Source organism: Xenopus laevis, chromosome 9_10S, assembly GCF_017654675.1.
Source record: "Xenopus laevis strain J_2021 chromosome 9_10S, Xenopus_laevis_v10.1, whole genome shotgun sequence".
Classification (NCBI taxonomy): domain Eukaryota; kingdom Metazoa; phylum Chordata; class Amphibia; order Anura; family Pipidae; genus Xenopus; species Xenopus laevis.
Window position 1 is genome coordinate 68817506 of NC_054388.1, and position 16495 is coordinate 68834000.

Consider the following 16495-nt stretch of genomic DNA (forward strand, 5'->3'; position numbering starts at 1 on the left):
ATTGCAATATCAAAGGCCTCTGGGTGCATCCCCAGGTCATCACAGAGGTGCAAGCCTTTGATTTTCTGTTGTTGCAATGACTGGGGCATTAGCATGAGATAGCCGGGAGCAGATGGTCACAAATGCAAAAATAATATTGACAACAACTTACATACAAATAAGCAGAAGGATTGATCACTTGCGACATGGGATTTTATAACAGAGGCGCTGTTCTAGGGTGACAGTGATCATAGGACCATTTATTCTCCCGTTTCACCAGTATAAACCAGTAAAGTAGTCTGGTTCACCTACCAAAGCGGGACCCCTCATACTGTACCGATCATGTAGCTTAGTGGATCTTTCCTTGTAATACAGATGTCCTGTGTGATCCTTTGATTATAAACTAAAGGAAGAGCCACGAGTTCCCTTCATTCAATTGGCCCTTTGTGATTTTCACTTTGAAAGTGAGAATTTGTCATTGTCCCAGACAGAATCGTTTGAAGTGGAACTTGCTTTTTATATGCAGGAGTATGAGTTTAACATCTCCCCGTGCAAATGCACTTTGGTTACTTTGAGGTCGGATATCCTTCCCACGGTCCACTCAAATGGTGCCCACGTGTATTATCAATGTTGCTATGTATTAAAGTGGCAATCATGATACAATGTTATAAAAGCGGCATTGTTGGGATTTTGGCATGTGCCAGCGTGTATGTCTGATTGCACTTCTCATTTCCTGCTGTAGTGCTGTACAAGTCAAGCAGACTGTACTTTGTAGACTGCAATGGATAGATAGATGATAGATAGATAGATAGATAGATAGATAGATAGATAGATAGATAGATAGATAGATAGATAGATAGATAGATAGTCCAGTCCAGATCTGTACAGTATTAACCTCTACATTAATTAACTACAAAATTCGTGCTCTTGCATAGTAAATTGGATTTTTATTAGTTTATAAAAAAATAGATATATACAGCAGTAAAATCTTATAAAATTCGCCTTAAAATAATAGCTTCCTAGTGTATGTCCCAGAATGAGTTCAGTCAGTTTTGCAGAAGGAGAAACCGCATGGATTTGAGGCACAGGGAACAACAGCAACATAAAATCGAGTAGTGCAAATTCAGTCGATAAAGTTGAGGAGATGGCAGACTCCTATCCATCTTTGGTAATGTCAGTTGTGACTTTATACAGTATGTGCAGTACATGGGTGTCTGGCTACAGGACTTTGTTCTGTTGCACATACATGGCATGTGTAATCTTACATACTGAACCAGAAATATATAGAGATATATGTGAGGACTTGTAAATCTCCACCCTTCATGTTGTTCTCTCTATAAACAACCCAGACCCTATATTTGTATTTAATGCATAGATATAGTATTGAACTTCTAAAGTCTGTATATACATAGATACTGTACATTCAATAGGGAATACTGCAAGTAACGAACTATAGTGCAAAGTCCCCTTAGTTTTGGCTGCTTGGGGTGCAGCAGACAATCCCACATATTTGGTTTCTTGCTTTGAGTCTCTAGGGTGAAGCGTCCTTGGATGGCGACAGTGTCGCAGTCTCATTTACAGACTTCAAATGTGGAGGTTTTACGCAGAAGTTAGACGCGGGTCCGGATGGGGGAGAGTTGGGCAAAGTTCCCTCCCTTTCCCTTTTCTTTTGTTTCATTCTTCTGTTCTGGAACCAGATCTTAACCTGGGTATCGTTGAGCTGGAGAGAGTTTGCGATTTCGATGCGCCTTGCTCTTGTGAGATACTTGTTAAAGTGAAACTCCTTTTCGAGCTCAGTCAGTTGTTTGGTGGTGAAATTTGTCCTCACATTGCAGGGGGGACTTGTTACCCCATATTCAGATGGTATACCTACGGAGAAATAAATGCAGAACATTAGCGACTCAGTCATTCTCTGCGCTTTGCTGATGCGCCATGACGCATGGATAATCTGGCTAAGGGCCAATTTAACTGGTCACATTTCACATTCCAATGTTTATAAAGGGAGATTTAACTTGCTAGGGAACACAAAGAAGAGTAAAGTTATACAATCAATGAGGCTGTATTCCAAGAGAAAACTACACCGTCCAGAATGAGAAGCAAAACGTTACAAGTAAGGTAAAAGTACATTGCTACGGACGACCGGCCAAACAAGTCATAATTGTAACAATTTAAATCATCAGAGTTCTAGAAAGGAAATAAAAGTGTTACATTGTAGTTTATTGGATTCCAGAGGGAAGTGTTAAAGTGTTACAATTCAGCCTCACTAGTTGCACACTGCTGATTAATAAATGCACCCTTTTCTCTGCTATTGGTAGACACTGGATTTTGGAATGACTTGCTCTGATTTCGTGTTAATAAAAACTTACTCTTCTTAGGAGGGTTCCTTTTAACTTTCATCCAATCAAACGTGCTGACATAGCTGTCAGATGCCGGGGAGGCAGGTTTTGGGTAAGTGCCAGGCGAGGGGGAGATACTCTGCAAGTTGCCCCCAGGATAAACTTCTAGTGGTTCCTTACACTGGGCCATTTGAGTTTCTTCTCCAAGAGTCCTGTAGCTCAGCTGCCCATTGAGGATGTAAGATCCATTGCCTGGAAATAGTGAGCTACCATAGGGAATGTGCCCCCCAGTCTCTTCTATCTGGTGATTAGATCCATAATAATCGTAATCGGGGCTGCTGTGCAAGAAACTGTAGTCAGAAGGTGGGGTCGGCTCATAGGCGACATCCAGGCTGCAAGGAGCATAAAGTGCTGGAGACTGGTGTGGAGCCTGGTGGGCAACTGATCCGGGCACACCCCCGACTGGCATAAAGGAATGATCTGCTCCACTTCTAGGGTAAGGCTGCAAGTTCATGTTTCTGTGGTCGCTGCGGCAGAACTTGGGTGAAAAAGCTAAAACATCCCCGCAAGAAGTGTATTCTAGGTAGGAATTCATCTCTAGGGAGACTTCTCTGGCCGGACAGCTGAGGAACCTGCTGATCCCTCAATCTTTCACCTGGTCTTCTCCTCTGGACTTGTTACATTGTATTGCCTAATATAGAGTGCAGCTCACGTGCTTCATAGTAACCAATCAGGATCGCTCCCTGCTATGGATTCAGGTGGAGCTCACAGCTGGTGGTGGAGCGGCTGCTCTTTTAAACTTTCCGAATGGGGAAACCCCCCGCAGCCTGATGCCTAGTGCTAGACTCGATATGTCCTGGGAGGGCAAGCACTACACACCAAGCACATGGGATTTACTCCAGCAGCACAGCCTAAAAAATCCCTCCTTGGAAGGTAAATGTGCAGGAGAGTGCTGGGAGTGGCATTGGGCTCTTCAGTGGGCTAGCAGCGTTCTGAACATTGTACTTTTTTAGCAGGAGGGTATCATCCCTTGTATGTATGGCGCATTGTACTGGAACGTCTGGGTACTTCAACTCTTGCCTGTATTGATGTATATCAATCAGTTCTATACATGGTGTACTTACACCGGACTGCAGAGAGCTATAGAAGTGTTGCCTCAATTGCTTTAACCCTGCGCTTGGCTCCCTACGATTCTTTATGAGAAATGTGCTTATCCTCTTAATGTTTTTATGATGCTGTCGCGGTTACAAGTTGTGCTGCCCTCTTTACCACCGGCCGCAGTTAATGGAAGCAAATGGGAGTGCTAAGTGCTTGGAACCCAGAGTTCAGAAAGCTAATGGCTTTGGCGCAGTCCCATGAGAATTTTGCCTTTGTTTAGTTGTACACTCCCTGGGACCTACCTCTTGGAGCTTCACTGGTGTGCAAGTGTTGTCTCACTTAGCACCAGGGATTCACATTAGGAATTGTCTGTATTCCGTATTTACAATACAAGTGGTTTGAAGACAGGTATCAGTGTTTCTCAAGTGGTTATTTAGCTAGATAAATCTGAGCTCCAAAGAGTGTAACTAAAGGGTAGTCTCTGCCATCTTTTAGGTCTGCCATAAACTTTACATAATGCAGATTATCCAGAATTTAAAGGAACAGTAACACCAAAAAGTGTTTTAAAATAATGATATTTTCATGTTCTGATTTGCTGCACTGGTAAAACGGATCTGTTTGCTTAACTACTATAGTTCATATAAACAAGCTGCTGTGTAGCAATGGCTGCAATTGAAAAAAGGCTATATGGCCATGAAACTCCCCGGTAACTTATAATATCCTTATATTTTACAAGAGGGGGTACTTTATTCACTATATATTTTACAATAGTGGCTGCATTATTCATTGTAGAGAGAGACTTTGTGTGTAGCCCCCTACATAGTTCCTAACACATCATTGCTGTTGCCCTGGGCCAGGGATCCCCAACCTTTTGAACCTGTGAGCAACATTCAGAAGTAAAAGGAGTTGGGGAGCAACACTAGCATGAAACATGTTCCTGGGGTGCCAAATAAGGGCTGTGATTGGCCATTTTTAGCCTCTATGTGAATTGTCAACCTACATTGAGGCTCTGTGTGGCAGTGCACCTGTTTTTTTTACAACCAAAACTTTCCCCCAAGCCTGGAATTCAAAAATAAGCACCTGCTTTGAGGCCACTGGGAGCAACATCCAAGGGGTTGGAGAGCAACATGTTGCTCACGAGCTACTGGTTGGGGATCACTGACCTGGGCCAACAGCATAACAGGGGCAAATGTATTTTAAAGTTAAAAAAAAAAGTTTATTGCAAAAAAACCCAGCTGTTATTAAACTGCAAATATGAGCATCCTGCCACAAACACCAGTTTTGTGGGGAACTGTAGTTTAACAACAGCTGGTTGGCTTCAGGTTAATCTAAGTATTCCCTCCTCAAATAGGGTCTGATTTATTAGATTACTTGTATCCTTATCGTCTCTAATTTCATCCCTTCAGGGGATGCTGGGAGGTGTAGTTCAGTAACAGCTGGATTGGCTACTCTTTACTTCTCTTTTCCTATTTCTTGCATGATTGTGGTCATTTATCACTTACCAGACCTTTAAGCAGAGTTATATTTAGTCAGTACTAGAGGTTTATAATAATACAGAACACATATTTGTTATATGATCACAGGCACATCTGCTTCCACCGTGAAACTGGATAATCCAAAGAGCTACCATTGTTTCCTCTGGGTACAGATTGATATTTCCAGCCTATGCTGTAAGTCATGGGGGTGCATAATGTATCACATAGTTCAGCAGTCATCAGATGTGATAGGGGATTACGTGGGTGTTTTGACAGAATTTACTTCTGGGCCCGCTGATCTCATTTCTCAGGGAAATTCAGAACGTTTTTAGAATGATCTACATTTATTGCATTACTCACCCAGCAATCAAGCATTTGGTTTATTCTCCTATTTATGGAATAGATAAATGAAAAATATATCCATTGAGTGTGTAAATAATTTCCAGCCATGTATTATGTCAGTAATCTCACAGTGGCCCTCATTTACTAACAATGAGCAAAGTGCAAAAATTGGTGAAATGCCCATTTTTGCTTACCTGCTTACCCATAGTACAATTGTCCCCTCAGAATCCTAGGACCCACGATCGGATCAGGTGGATATCGCCCACCTCAAGTTGGGCATATTGGGGTGAGATCCACGAGTTTGGCAACACCGCCAAACGAGCGGATCTCTCAGTATATGGCCACCTTAACACCAAAAAAGGAAAGTGTTTATAAGTAACTAACATATAATATACTGTTAACATGCACTGGTAAAATCTGAGTGTTTGCTTCAGAAAGACTACTATAGTTTATATAGACAAGCTACTGTGTAGTCATGAGGGCAATCGTTCAAGCTGGAAAGAAGAAGAAAGCCAGACTGCATAGGGTCAAGCAGATTATTGGTGCAGAGAAAGTTAGTAATTTGGGAGAAGACAAGATGTTCCAGAAGTTTAGAGGCTGGCTGTAAGAGAGAGACGGGGCATTAGTTAGACAAACAGGATGAGTTCAGTGTAGCCTTTTTCAGAATGGGCTTGACACAGGCATGTTTCAATAACGAGGGGAAAGTAGCAGAAGTTAGAGAGGAATTGAATATGAATGTGAATGTACTTTACGTTAATGCAGTCAAGCATGCATAAAACAATAGGGGAATGCAGCATATCCACTTGTAATTGAAAGCTATAAATTATTTAGGCTGCATTTGGACACTTATTTTCTGCTGCAGGCTCTTGCCCTACCCTAAATCCATCCCTGACAACCATAAATGGAATCAAATCTGGTTGTGGCTGCATTCAAAATGTTTTGTGCAATAGCTTTATACAGTGTCGGACTGAGACACCAGGGGCCCACCAATTAATCTTAGACCAGGGGCCCACTCTAAGTACTATTTATCTTCCTCTCCTCACTCAACCTCTATTCTCCTAGTCTCTGTTCTTTACATACTATACTCTTTTTTTCCAACTATTTAGCCTCTTTGTTCTCACAAAAATAAGGAATGGCCATGGAATAGGCCAAATGTTTAGCAGCATGGGGCACACTGACACCTGGGCCCACCAGGAGTTTTCCTGGTATCCCTGTAGGCCAGTCCGACACTGTTTTTTCTAAAGACAGAATTGACCATGGGGTGGGATTTATTTGCACCTATGTGTATTTATATCTGATTTTTGTGTGAACCAGTGCGCTTTTCAGAAAGTGGCTTGGTAGCCACGAACTGTGTCTTTTTAAATGGAATATTAATGGAACAATAAAATATGGATTTTTAAAGTCACTTTTAAGTCTATATATCTCCCTCCACAGTGCACCGTACTTGTTTCTATGGTAAAGGAGGTTATGTTAGAAAATGAGGGGGCAGAAGCCTTATGGATGGAGTTGTTCACCAATTGTAAAGATTCCAGCAAATTAATTGTACGTGTATGCTATAGACCCCCTAATGTAAGTGAGGAGGAGGAGGCTAAACTCCTGATGCCAATAGAAAAGGCTGCTAGTTTGGGTAAAGTAATGATAATGGGGGATTTTAATTACCCAGATATTGACTGGAGTAACAGTACTGCTAGATCAGTTAATCGGAACAAGTTTATAAACTTGTTGCATGACAATTTTATGGCTTGAGGAGCCAACCAGGAAAAATGCTATTCTGGTTCTAGTGATCTCAAATGACCCAGAACTTATAGCCAATGTACAAGTCATTGAACCCCTTGGTAATTGTGACCATAATGTTATATCATTTAATGTCTGGTGCAAAAAACAAATATACACTGGGGCAACAAAAACCAAGAATTTCAGAAAAGCTAATTTTAGTGCATGAGGGCTGCCTTTCAGAACATTGATTGGGGCATTATGTTTTCAGCTAAAAACACAGAACAGAAATGGTTGTCATTTAAAATGTTATTAAATTATTACTGTTCTCAATTTATTCCCTTAAGGAGTAAATGTAGAAGTTCTATGAATCACCCAATGTGGCTTAATATAGAAGTAAGGAAATTAATAGGAAAGAAGATAAAGGCATTAAAAAACTACAAATCTGTTGGGACAGAAGCTGCATTTAATGAATATAAACACTATAATAAATGTTGTTAATCCTCAATGTGGACGGCAGAGAAAGGAAATGAAGATTGCATTGTGGTGGAGGCTAATACTAACTCCAAGATGTTTTTTAAATATATTAAAAGTAAAAAGATGCAGGATGAGAGTGGTAATGGTACCAGTATGGTTGTTACAGATACAGAAAAGGCAAATGTGATAAATCAGTTCTTTTCTTCAGTGTATACAATAGAGGAGCCTGAGTTCCCAGGCGTACTTCATAGCTGCACTGATGGCTCAGCTCAATCTAGTCAATGGCTGACTCAGGATATGATTCATAAAGCTTTAATAAAAATTAATGTAAACAAGGCTCCAGGGCCTGATGGCATACACCCCTGGGTTCTAAGAGAGCTTATTTCTGTTTTAGACTAGCCGCTATTTATGATTTTCTCAGATTTGCTTTCATCTGGTATGGTACCTATGGATTGGAGAAAAGCTGATGTCATAACAATATTTAAAAAGGGATTATGATCTCAGCCTGGCAATTCATTAAGTTTGACATTGGTGGTGGGCAAATTATTTGAAGGCTTGTTAAGGATCGCATTCAAAATGTTGTCCTAGTGAATGGCATTATGAGCAGCAATCAGCATGGCTTTATGAAGAATAGGTCATGTTAGACAAATTTGATAGCTTTTTATGATGAGGTAAGTAAGATGCTGGACAGTGGGTGGGGCAGTAGATGTGATCTGTTTGGATTTTGCCAAAGTGTTTGATACTGTGCCCCACTTGATCAGGTATAGAGGGTGGTTGTTAATGGTACCTTCTCTGCTTGGAGTAAGGTTCTTAGTGCGGTCCCTCAGGGCTCGGTATTGGGTCCACTTTCATTTAACGTGTTCATTAATGACTTGGGGAGGGTATTGTAAGTAATGTATCAGTGTTTGCAGATGACACAAAACTATCCTGCCCAATAAATTCTATTCAGGATGTGGTATCCTTGCAACAGGATCTTGACAAACTGGCAATCTGGGCACCTAAATGGCAAATGAGATTCAATGTTGATAAATGCAAAGTCATGCACCTGGGATGTAAAAATATCCAAGCCACTTATACCCTTAATGGGACTGCACTAGGCAAATCTATTATGGAAAAGGACCTTGGAGTCCTTGTAGATGATAAACTTGGCTGTAGCAAGCAATGCCAGTCAGCAGCATCAAGGGCAAATAAGGTCTTGAACTGTATTAAAAGGGGCATAGAATCAAACAGGACATTATTGTATTAGAGAGGGTGCAGAGAAGGGCAACTAAGCCGGTAAAAGGTATGGAAAATCTTAGCTATGAGGAAAGACTGGCCAAATTGGGGATGTTCACATTGGAGAAGAGGCGCTTAAGGGGTGATGTGATAACTATGTATAAATATATAAGGGGGTCATATAATAATCTCTCTAATTCTTTATTTACCAGTAGGTCTTTCCAGTTGACACAAGATCACCCATTCCGATTAGAAGAAAAGAGGTTCCGCCTAAATATTCGGGAAAGGGTTTTTTACAGTGTGAGCTGTGAAGATGTGGAATTCTCTCCCTGAACCAGTTGCACTGGCTGATACATTAGATAGCTTATGCAAATTAGGGGCGGGAGAGAAATTGCGTGACTTTTTATCAGAAAACAACGAAGTAAAAAATGTTTTCCCCTTCACACACCTAATTTGCATATGCAAATTAGGGTTTGGATTCAGTTCGGTATTTGGCCGAATCTTTCGCAAAGGATTCGGGGGTTCGGCCGAATCCAAAATAGTGGATTCAGTGCATCCCTAGCCCATATATAGTGAATAAAGTACCCCCTCTTGTAAAATATACTGGGGGTACTTTATTAATTATAATACACACATTTTAGTCAGTCATGTGACAGAAATTACATCAATACTCACCGTTTATAAGGATATAATTTACAAGATATTCATGGCTTTTGTGTATTATACTTCGATATACTCAAGCAGGCTAAATATGTCAGTCATTCCTTGTCTGGCCACTCACTTTCATCTGATCCATTAAAGGAGACATTTGGCATAACTGGAAATCCCCCCAATCTTGTATGCAATAATGAAATAACAAATAAAGACAGGCTTCAGTTCCCTATCAGGTCAGCTTAGCTGCTGATTGGTTTCTATGCTACAGCACAGTGTGTGGAGTGCTACCTGTACCTCTGCATAGCCTGGGAAAATACTAGGCAACAGGAAGTAGGAGCTTGACTAGTATGGTTTTTGGAGACATTTTCAATAAATCATTCTCTAACAATTTTTTAAGCACATTTAGCACACTACTGATCACGTAATAAAAGGTGCAAAATAACACATAGCAATTAATAATGGTGACCATTATAATCTACCTACTGTTATAGGTGTAGGTGTTTCACCCTTTCTTACCTAAACCCCTAAGAAACCTGAACCAATTCACATCCTATGTATCCCTAATCAACAGTACCTTTTGTAGCAAATAATGCTATTTCTTAATACATTAAATAATAAACTTGTTGATTTAAATGACCAAGCATTCATTTGTATGCAGTGCATGATGGATTCACGTTGTTGAGAGCAGAGTTTCTGAATTTTATTAAACTGTAAAATTTCGAAATGTCCCTGCTGTAAAGACGTACTGTAGAGACACAGTGTAAGAAAGGAAGCTAATCTTTGGCAACCTGGTACATATGGGAGTCCTAAATGTCAACTAACAGTTCTTGGCCCCCAAATCATTCTATTGCTGTCCACCAATTTTTTTATGTAATGAAATGATATGACAATGTCATAAACAGAAGTAAATCCTTTGCAGGACAACAGCAAGTGCATGGGCTTACAACTACATTAGCTTATTGGTTTTCAAGTTCCCCAATTCAATCATAAAAACTCCCCAATAGATAAAAATTAAGACAATTGATAGTAAAAGTAACCACTATAATATGAGTAAGATGGTATTATACTACTCTCCTCTCTCTCGTTACCAGCTTAATAGATGTGGAAGTTATAAAAGTGAGACTATGAATGCATGTATGTTTATACAAAAGTTGTGATGATAAATGCTGGATTCTTCTTGTAACTTTTTACCCCCACTCCTACTCACCCCCTCTTTTTTCTTCTTCTGTACCCCCTCCGTTAAGAAAAAGTCATAAATAAAGATTTGTTAAAAAAAACTCCCCAATAGAGTGGGCAGCAAGACCACAACTGGGTTACTGAAGGTAGCAGAGACACTTGTCTTTCAGTGGATCATCATGAGACCAGCTCCTGGTCTCTCTACACCTTTTCCATGTCAACTGATGTCAACTTTTTGGCATGCAATGGCATGGTGCTACTAGGGGAAGAATGGGTGAGCAGGTGCAAATTTGCCACCCTTGTCTGGTGTGCCAAAGTTCAGTTCCGAAGGGGTTGTATAACGTAAAACTATTTTAAAATGAAAATATCTTGTTTTTCAGGAATAATGCAAAATTTATGAACTATTCGATTTAGCAAGCGAGGGTATGTTGTCTTAAAAGGAGAACTAAACCCTAAAAGTGCCCATATTTTATATATCACACTTATTGCACCAGCCTAAAGTTTCAGTTTCTCAATAGCAGCAATGATCCTGGACTTCAAACTTGTCACAGGGGGTCATCATCTTCGAAAGTGTCTGCGACACTCACATTTCTCAGTGGGCTCTGAGCAGCTGTTGAGAAGCTAAGCTATTGTCGCAAATATTCAAGCAGAAAATGCTGTCAGCCTGTAATATAAACTGATGCTACATGGCTGATTACTTCTCAGCTGTCATGTAGTCATTATCTGTATTAATTACTAATCAGCCTTATATTGTGACATTTATAATCTATGTGTACTGTATACTGTGAGTTGGTCCCTAAGCTCAGTAAGTGGCAGCAACACAGAGCAGCAGAAATGAAGATGGGGAGCTACTGTGGTATCTTTGGAGACACAGATCTTTACAGCTAACGGGCTTTGGCTGCCTTGGGCTGGTGCAGAAGCCCAGAACATAATGTACAACATTTCTAGCCTACTTCTTTAGTTAGGCTTTAGTTTTCCTTTAAGCAGCCACTTCCTAACTGAAAGCCAGTGTAATTCTGCATAACTACATTTCTGACAAAGCAATAAGACTGTGCTTTTCCATTTGTATGTTTTATTGCATATAAAATATTTAAATAATTTAGCGATTCAATCCGTTTAAATCATGTTCATATTGTAATTTGTTAAACATACAATCTTTGGCCCCAGGGAGTGCTGCATTTTCTGTATATGTATATCTAATTAAGAAAAATATATTTGCTCCCTCTGCTGCTAGTGTCTTTTATAAATCACTAGAATAGAAATGGTTAATGTATCTAGCTTCCCGTGTCTGTTAAAATAATTCTATATAAAAAATTGCCTTTATTTGGTTCTTCTGGTGACACAGATAACTAATTGCAAACTCACCGATCTTTAATAAATTAAAGGCACGTATTATCCATGGTATATTGAAATGAAATCTCTCCAGTATTGGTCTCTCCTGATGCAGATTCCCAGCTGGCCTAGGTTTGCTCTGGAGTAGGAGTTATTGTTGTTGAGAATAGAGAGTGCATTGCATGATTGATGAACCTTCAGTAGAACCCCACTGATAGTCTGCTCAGCGGCAGGACTGCAATACGGTTACTTCAGCGGCTCATTTAATGGGAAATGCTTGAGCGTTTAGTTTGTAAAGTGCCCTCATTCTGTTTCTTAGGATCTGCAGACATTCTAATAGCTAAGATGTTTTAAAATAAGTAATTCTCTTATAGCACTGCTAAGAAACATCACTTACTAGGGCTTATTTACTAAGACAAATGCAAAACTGGTCCTCAGTCCATTGTACAATAGATCATATTTCAGGGTTACATTATGCTCCTGAAATAATGATCATCTCTAGTTTCATCACATATGCATCCACACTGAGCTAATATTTAGCAAATCATGCCATGGGATCTTGGGAAGATTGATCATATATCCTGCAGTTTGGCCCTTGTGTGGCCAGTTTGAGATTAACTGAAGTAAAATTCTTTTATTGGTTAAGGATTAAAACATAGCCACCTTATCTTCTGTTGTTGAGCTACAGTACAGTATTTGACTACAGTTGTATATAATATTTCACCATCCACGGCTGTTGTTTCTTAAAGTGACTTACTATATTTTATGTGTTCAAGTATTTATGCAAAAGGATAATGACCCTGGACACATTTTAGATTGGGCTTCTAGAAAATTGCAGGTGAGTTCACAAAGTAACCCCTGCAGTCTTGCCTGCTGTGTGTTACAGTGAACAGCAGAGGGAGCTTCACCATATACAGTTTCTTTCACTTGTGGCTCATCTGAGCTCTGTTATTCTCCATTCAATAGCTTGTAAGGGCTATAAAGGCATTTATTTTTGATCAGCAGAATAACAGGGACCATTCCTGAAAGCAAGTATAGTTCTTTCATTCCACTCTGTGCAACAGAGATCTTAAAACTGCAGTTACTATGGCTGCTTTTAAGCAAATTCCCTCTGTACCTTTTGATTCTACCCCAAACCCTGCTGATGCAATGAGTCCCAGTTAGTAGATGTTGGGGCTGCTTACATTTACATAGAAGAACAGCTGGAGAGCCAGTTCCCTGCCATTCAGCACACCTACACTTCTCTGTATAGAATTATTTTTATGTCATGCTGCTTTGATGTCTTAGGTCGCATGTTAGGCTACAAATTACCCATTTTAACAATCATGATGACTTGATATTAATAATGTCGGTAATAACACTACCCTGTCATTTCTACTTTATAGGATCAAGAGCATGTTGCAAAAAAGCGGAACAACATGAAAAGGAGGCTAGTGGTATTTTCAAGTATTTTATATATTTGTAACCAAATAAAAAGCATTGACATTGTTGATTTCTCCATTTGTTAATAGATTAAAGAAACTAAAAACTTTCTTTCAATTATAAGAGCAATGAATGCCATTTACTGCACGCTATAGGTCACTCGGAGCCAGAAAAGCCCCCAGAATACATAAGGGTGTTGCCAGGATCCTCAGCATTTGTGGGACCCGAAGGTACATTGAAATAGCAGCACCAGGGGTGATTCTGAGGTTGGGTAACCCATCATCTTGGTCTGTTCTTGGTACTAGACAATGTTTGAGCCCTCTTGTTTCCAACAGATGGTAGATATGGGGCTTCTGGTGGCTGGTAGTGAAATGCTAGCAAGTTACTGTGCATAATTAACCTCCATGCTTAGGAACTTGCTTGAAAATAATGAAGTTGGTGCAGCAGTGTAGTGGTGCTTAGAACCCTCTATTAATCAGCATTGATGATTCTGTGACAGCTATATAAATGTTCTTAGCTATGTAAAAAAAGACATTGCCCGTATGATAGAATATATGAGTTAAATTTCTGTTTCGGCTCTTGTGTAATCTCTATATGCCCTTTAGCAAGTCAGTTCATCTTCCTGTAAATCAGGCACCACAGTAAGATGGTATGTTCAGAAAGTGACTTACTGTGTTTAAAAATGTTTTGATATATAGCCCCAAATACATAGAGATAATAAATAATAGCATTTCCTCTAGTTTCAGTGGGAGTCTGCTTGATACCCCCCACATAACAGGGTCAGATTTACATAGCTGGCACCCCTAGGCCTGCTGACGTTCGTTGCCTCGTCCCCTCCCTTTTATTCCTGCAAATTTTCATCATCAGGACCAGAGCAATGGGGATTGGCTCACTGGAAATATAAAAAACTATTTTATCTCCTGCACATCTCCAGTGTTTCTGAACCAATGTGGGTGTGGTTGGGCAACATTCCTCCCCCTAAAATCTTGCAGCCCTAGGCCCAGGCCTTGGTGGCTTTTCCACAAATCAAGGCTTGGTACCTATCGAAAAAAATATTTTTATTACATAAAAATGCACTAACTTATTTATTAAAATTTTACTTTTTAACACTTTTTATTTTAAAAGAAAATTCTTCCAAACTCCCAAACCCGAATGCCCTTAAGTTACCAATAATTATTCTTGATAAAATTGAGAAAAGGTTGCAACAAAATCGAGGGTAAATTCGAATTCATACCTCCCAACATTTTGGAAGTAAAAAGAGGGACAAAAATTTTTTTCACACGTAGAACAACGACATTTTTTGAGCACGCCCCTTTCTGTGGCCATATTTACCATGTTCATTTTACAAAATTTGGCAAGTTATAAAAGTTTGAAGATATTTCTCCTTATCTAAACAGTTTTTTTGTGTCTCAAAATTGTTACAAAGTATCTTATTTGCACCTGTTAACTTTGTTTCTTTTTCTGGCTGTTCAGTGCAGAGAAAATAGGGACTTTCCAGTACAAAAGAGGGACTGCAGGTTGAGCTGTCAAAAGAGGGACTGTCCCTCCGAAAAAAGGGACAGTTGGGAGGTATGCGAATTGTGCAACTTTTTCAAATTGTTGCCCAGAAAACTCCAATTTATAGGATTATCAAATGAAAATGGCAAAAACATGTTCCATTTGTAAAAGGGACCATCTGCCATTGACTTCTACATGATTTTGACAGGTTTTAGCTGGTGTATTTCCTAATTTTCTAATTCTAATTTCTAGCAACTTAAGAGTTTCAGTAGGTTTTTTTCCTCTAAAAATTCAGATTTGTTGCCCTTTACAACTCAACCAGAAAAATGTGAGGCTTGATAAATAGACACCCAAGGGTCACTTACAAATACAGAGTGATTTGCAAAGTGCAATTTTACGACACAAATTGGCCAATTTTTTACCCACAATGCAGGGTTTTCCCCCTCCAGAATTCCAACAAAATTGGAGGGTGCAGAGATTTGCAGCTGCCACCAACTGTAGAGTCAATTCAACACTTCAGTATGTTAGAAGGGGAAACTATCATGAGGTGGGAGCTGTGTATTCCTGCACATTTAAGATGTCCTTAGGGGACCTTAGAATTCTCCTTAAAATGTTCACAGTGCATCACTAATGTCCAGATATTTTTGATCAAGAAAGGATATACTCATACTAACTACACTGTTAGTTGTAGCATTCTTTTGATGAGAATATTTGTCTTTCTTCTTTGCCTGGATATATTTTTTGCTCTGACTTGCACGGGTATCTTGCACGGCTGTGATTATAAAAATACCCTTTCCATTATTTGAGAATGTGTGACATATCTTTGATTTTCTGATTTGCTAACAGCTGAATGGCCCAATTGTCAGCGATATACAGTGATTAATTAACTTGTGTTCAGGGGGTCCTGGAAGTGCATAGATCAAGAGGCCTCCGTGTGACCAGTTTAGCAGTGGAATGAAGGAGGAGGAGCCATCATGTGTGTAGCCTGCTTTTTTTGTCTTTGTGGCTCTGTGCATAGCATCTGTTTGTGTGTGTGTGTGTGTGTGTGTGTGTGTGTGTGTGTGGTAGTTTGCTGATCCATGTGTGTACCTGTGTGCTGATCAGTGTGCCTGTGCATCTGTAGTATATTGAGCCATGTGTCACTACATGTCAGGGTGTAAATATGGAGCCTGCTCATGTTAGCATGTCTGTGAGAGTGGGAGAGAATTACAATACTAATCATTGTGAATGATTGACAGTGGGAGCTATCTGTGCCTTAATACTCACCAGTATGAGTCAGTATTTCTGATTGAATAGTAGCACATTAAGATCCCCATGCCCAGGATCCAACATGGCCTTTTACATGTAATTATTCATGCCCGCACAGCTCACATAGATAATGACACACACACACACGGATCAGAATTTTGACACACTCATAAAAAGATGTATTTTTTATATCCTGCCCTGTAGAGATTCATTTCAGTTTATGTCCATTGACATAGTGACATAGGATTTGCTGCACTTAGTGCATAAAGTATGTTATAATGGAATATCATCTGAGTGTAGCTATAACCAAATTGTAATGATATAATGTTCAAGTAATTCTAGTTTGGCTTTACTGTGACATTTTCAGGCATAGGAATACCACAATTCTATTCCAAATAAATTATTGAGCATTAAAATTGTTCCCTATGATGCACACACTATTTTGATTGCAGTTACTTGTGGTAGTGAAGTGCCCCAGATTATGTCCCATAAACCCAATGGTATGTCCAACACTCGCTTCTCTCAGTAAAA

General features: G+C 39.7%; 1 protein-coding gene across 2 annotated transcripts; it reads right to left on the reverse strand.

Annotated features, from left to right (window-relative positions):
• Positions 1 to 906: 906 nt before the first annotated feature.
• Positions 907 to 3932, reverse strand: hoxd1.S (homeobox D1 S homeolog). Of its 2 annotated transcripts, NM_001090566.1 has the most exon segments (6): positions 910 to 1459; positions 1462 to 1532; positions 1534 to 1848; positions 2346 to 2495; positions 2497 to 2507; positions 2510 to 2989. In NM_001090566.1, coding segments are annotated over 6 exon segments (960 nt in total). In that variant the 5' UTR covers positions 2911 to 2989; the 3' UTR covers positions 910 to 1447.
• Positions 3933 to 16495: the final 12563 nt, after the last annotated feature.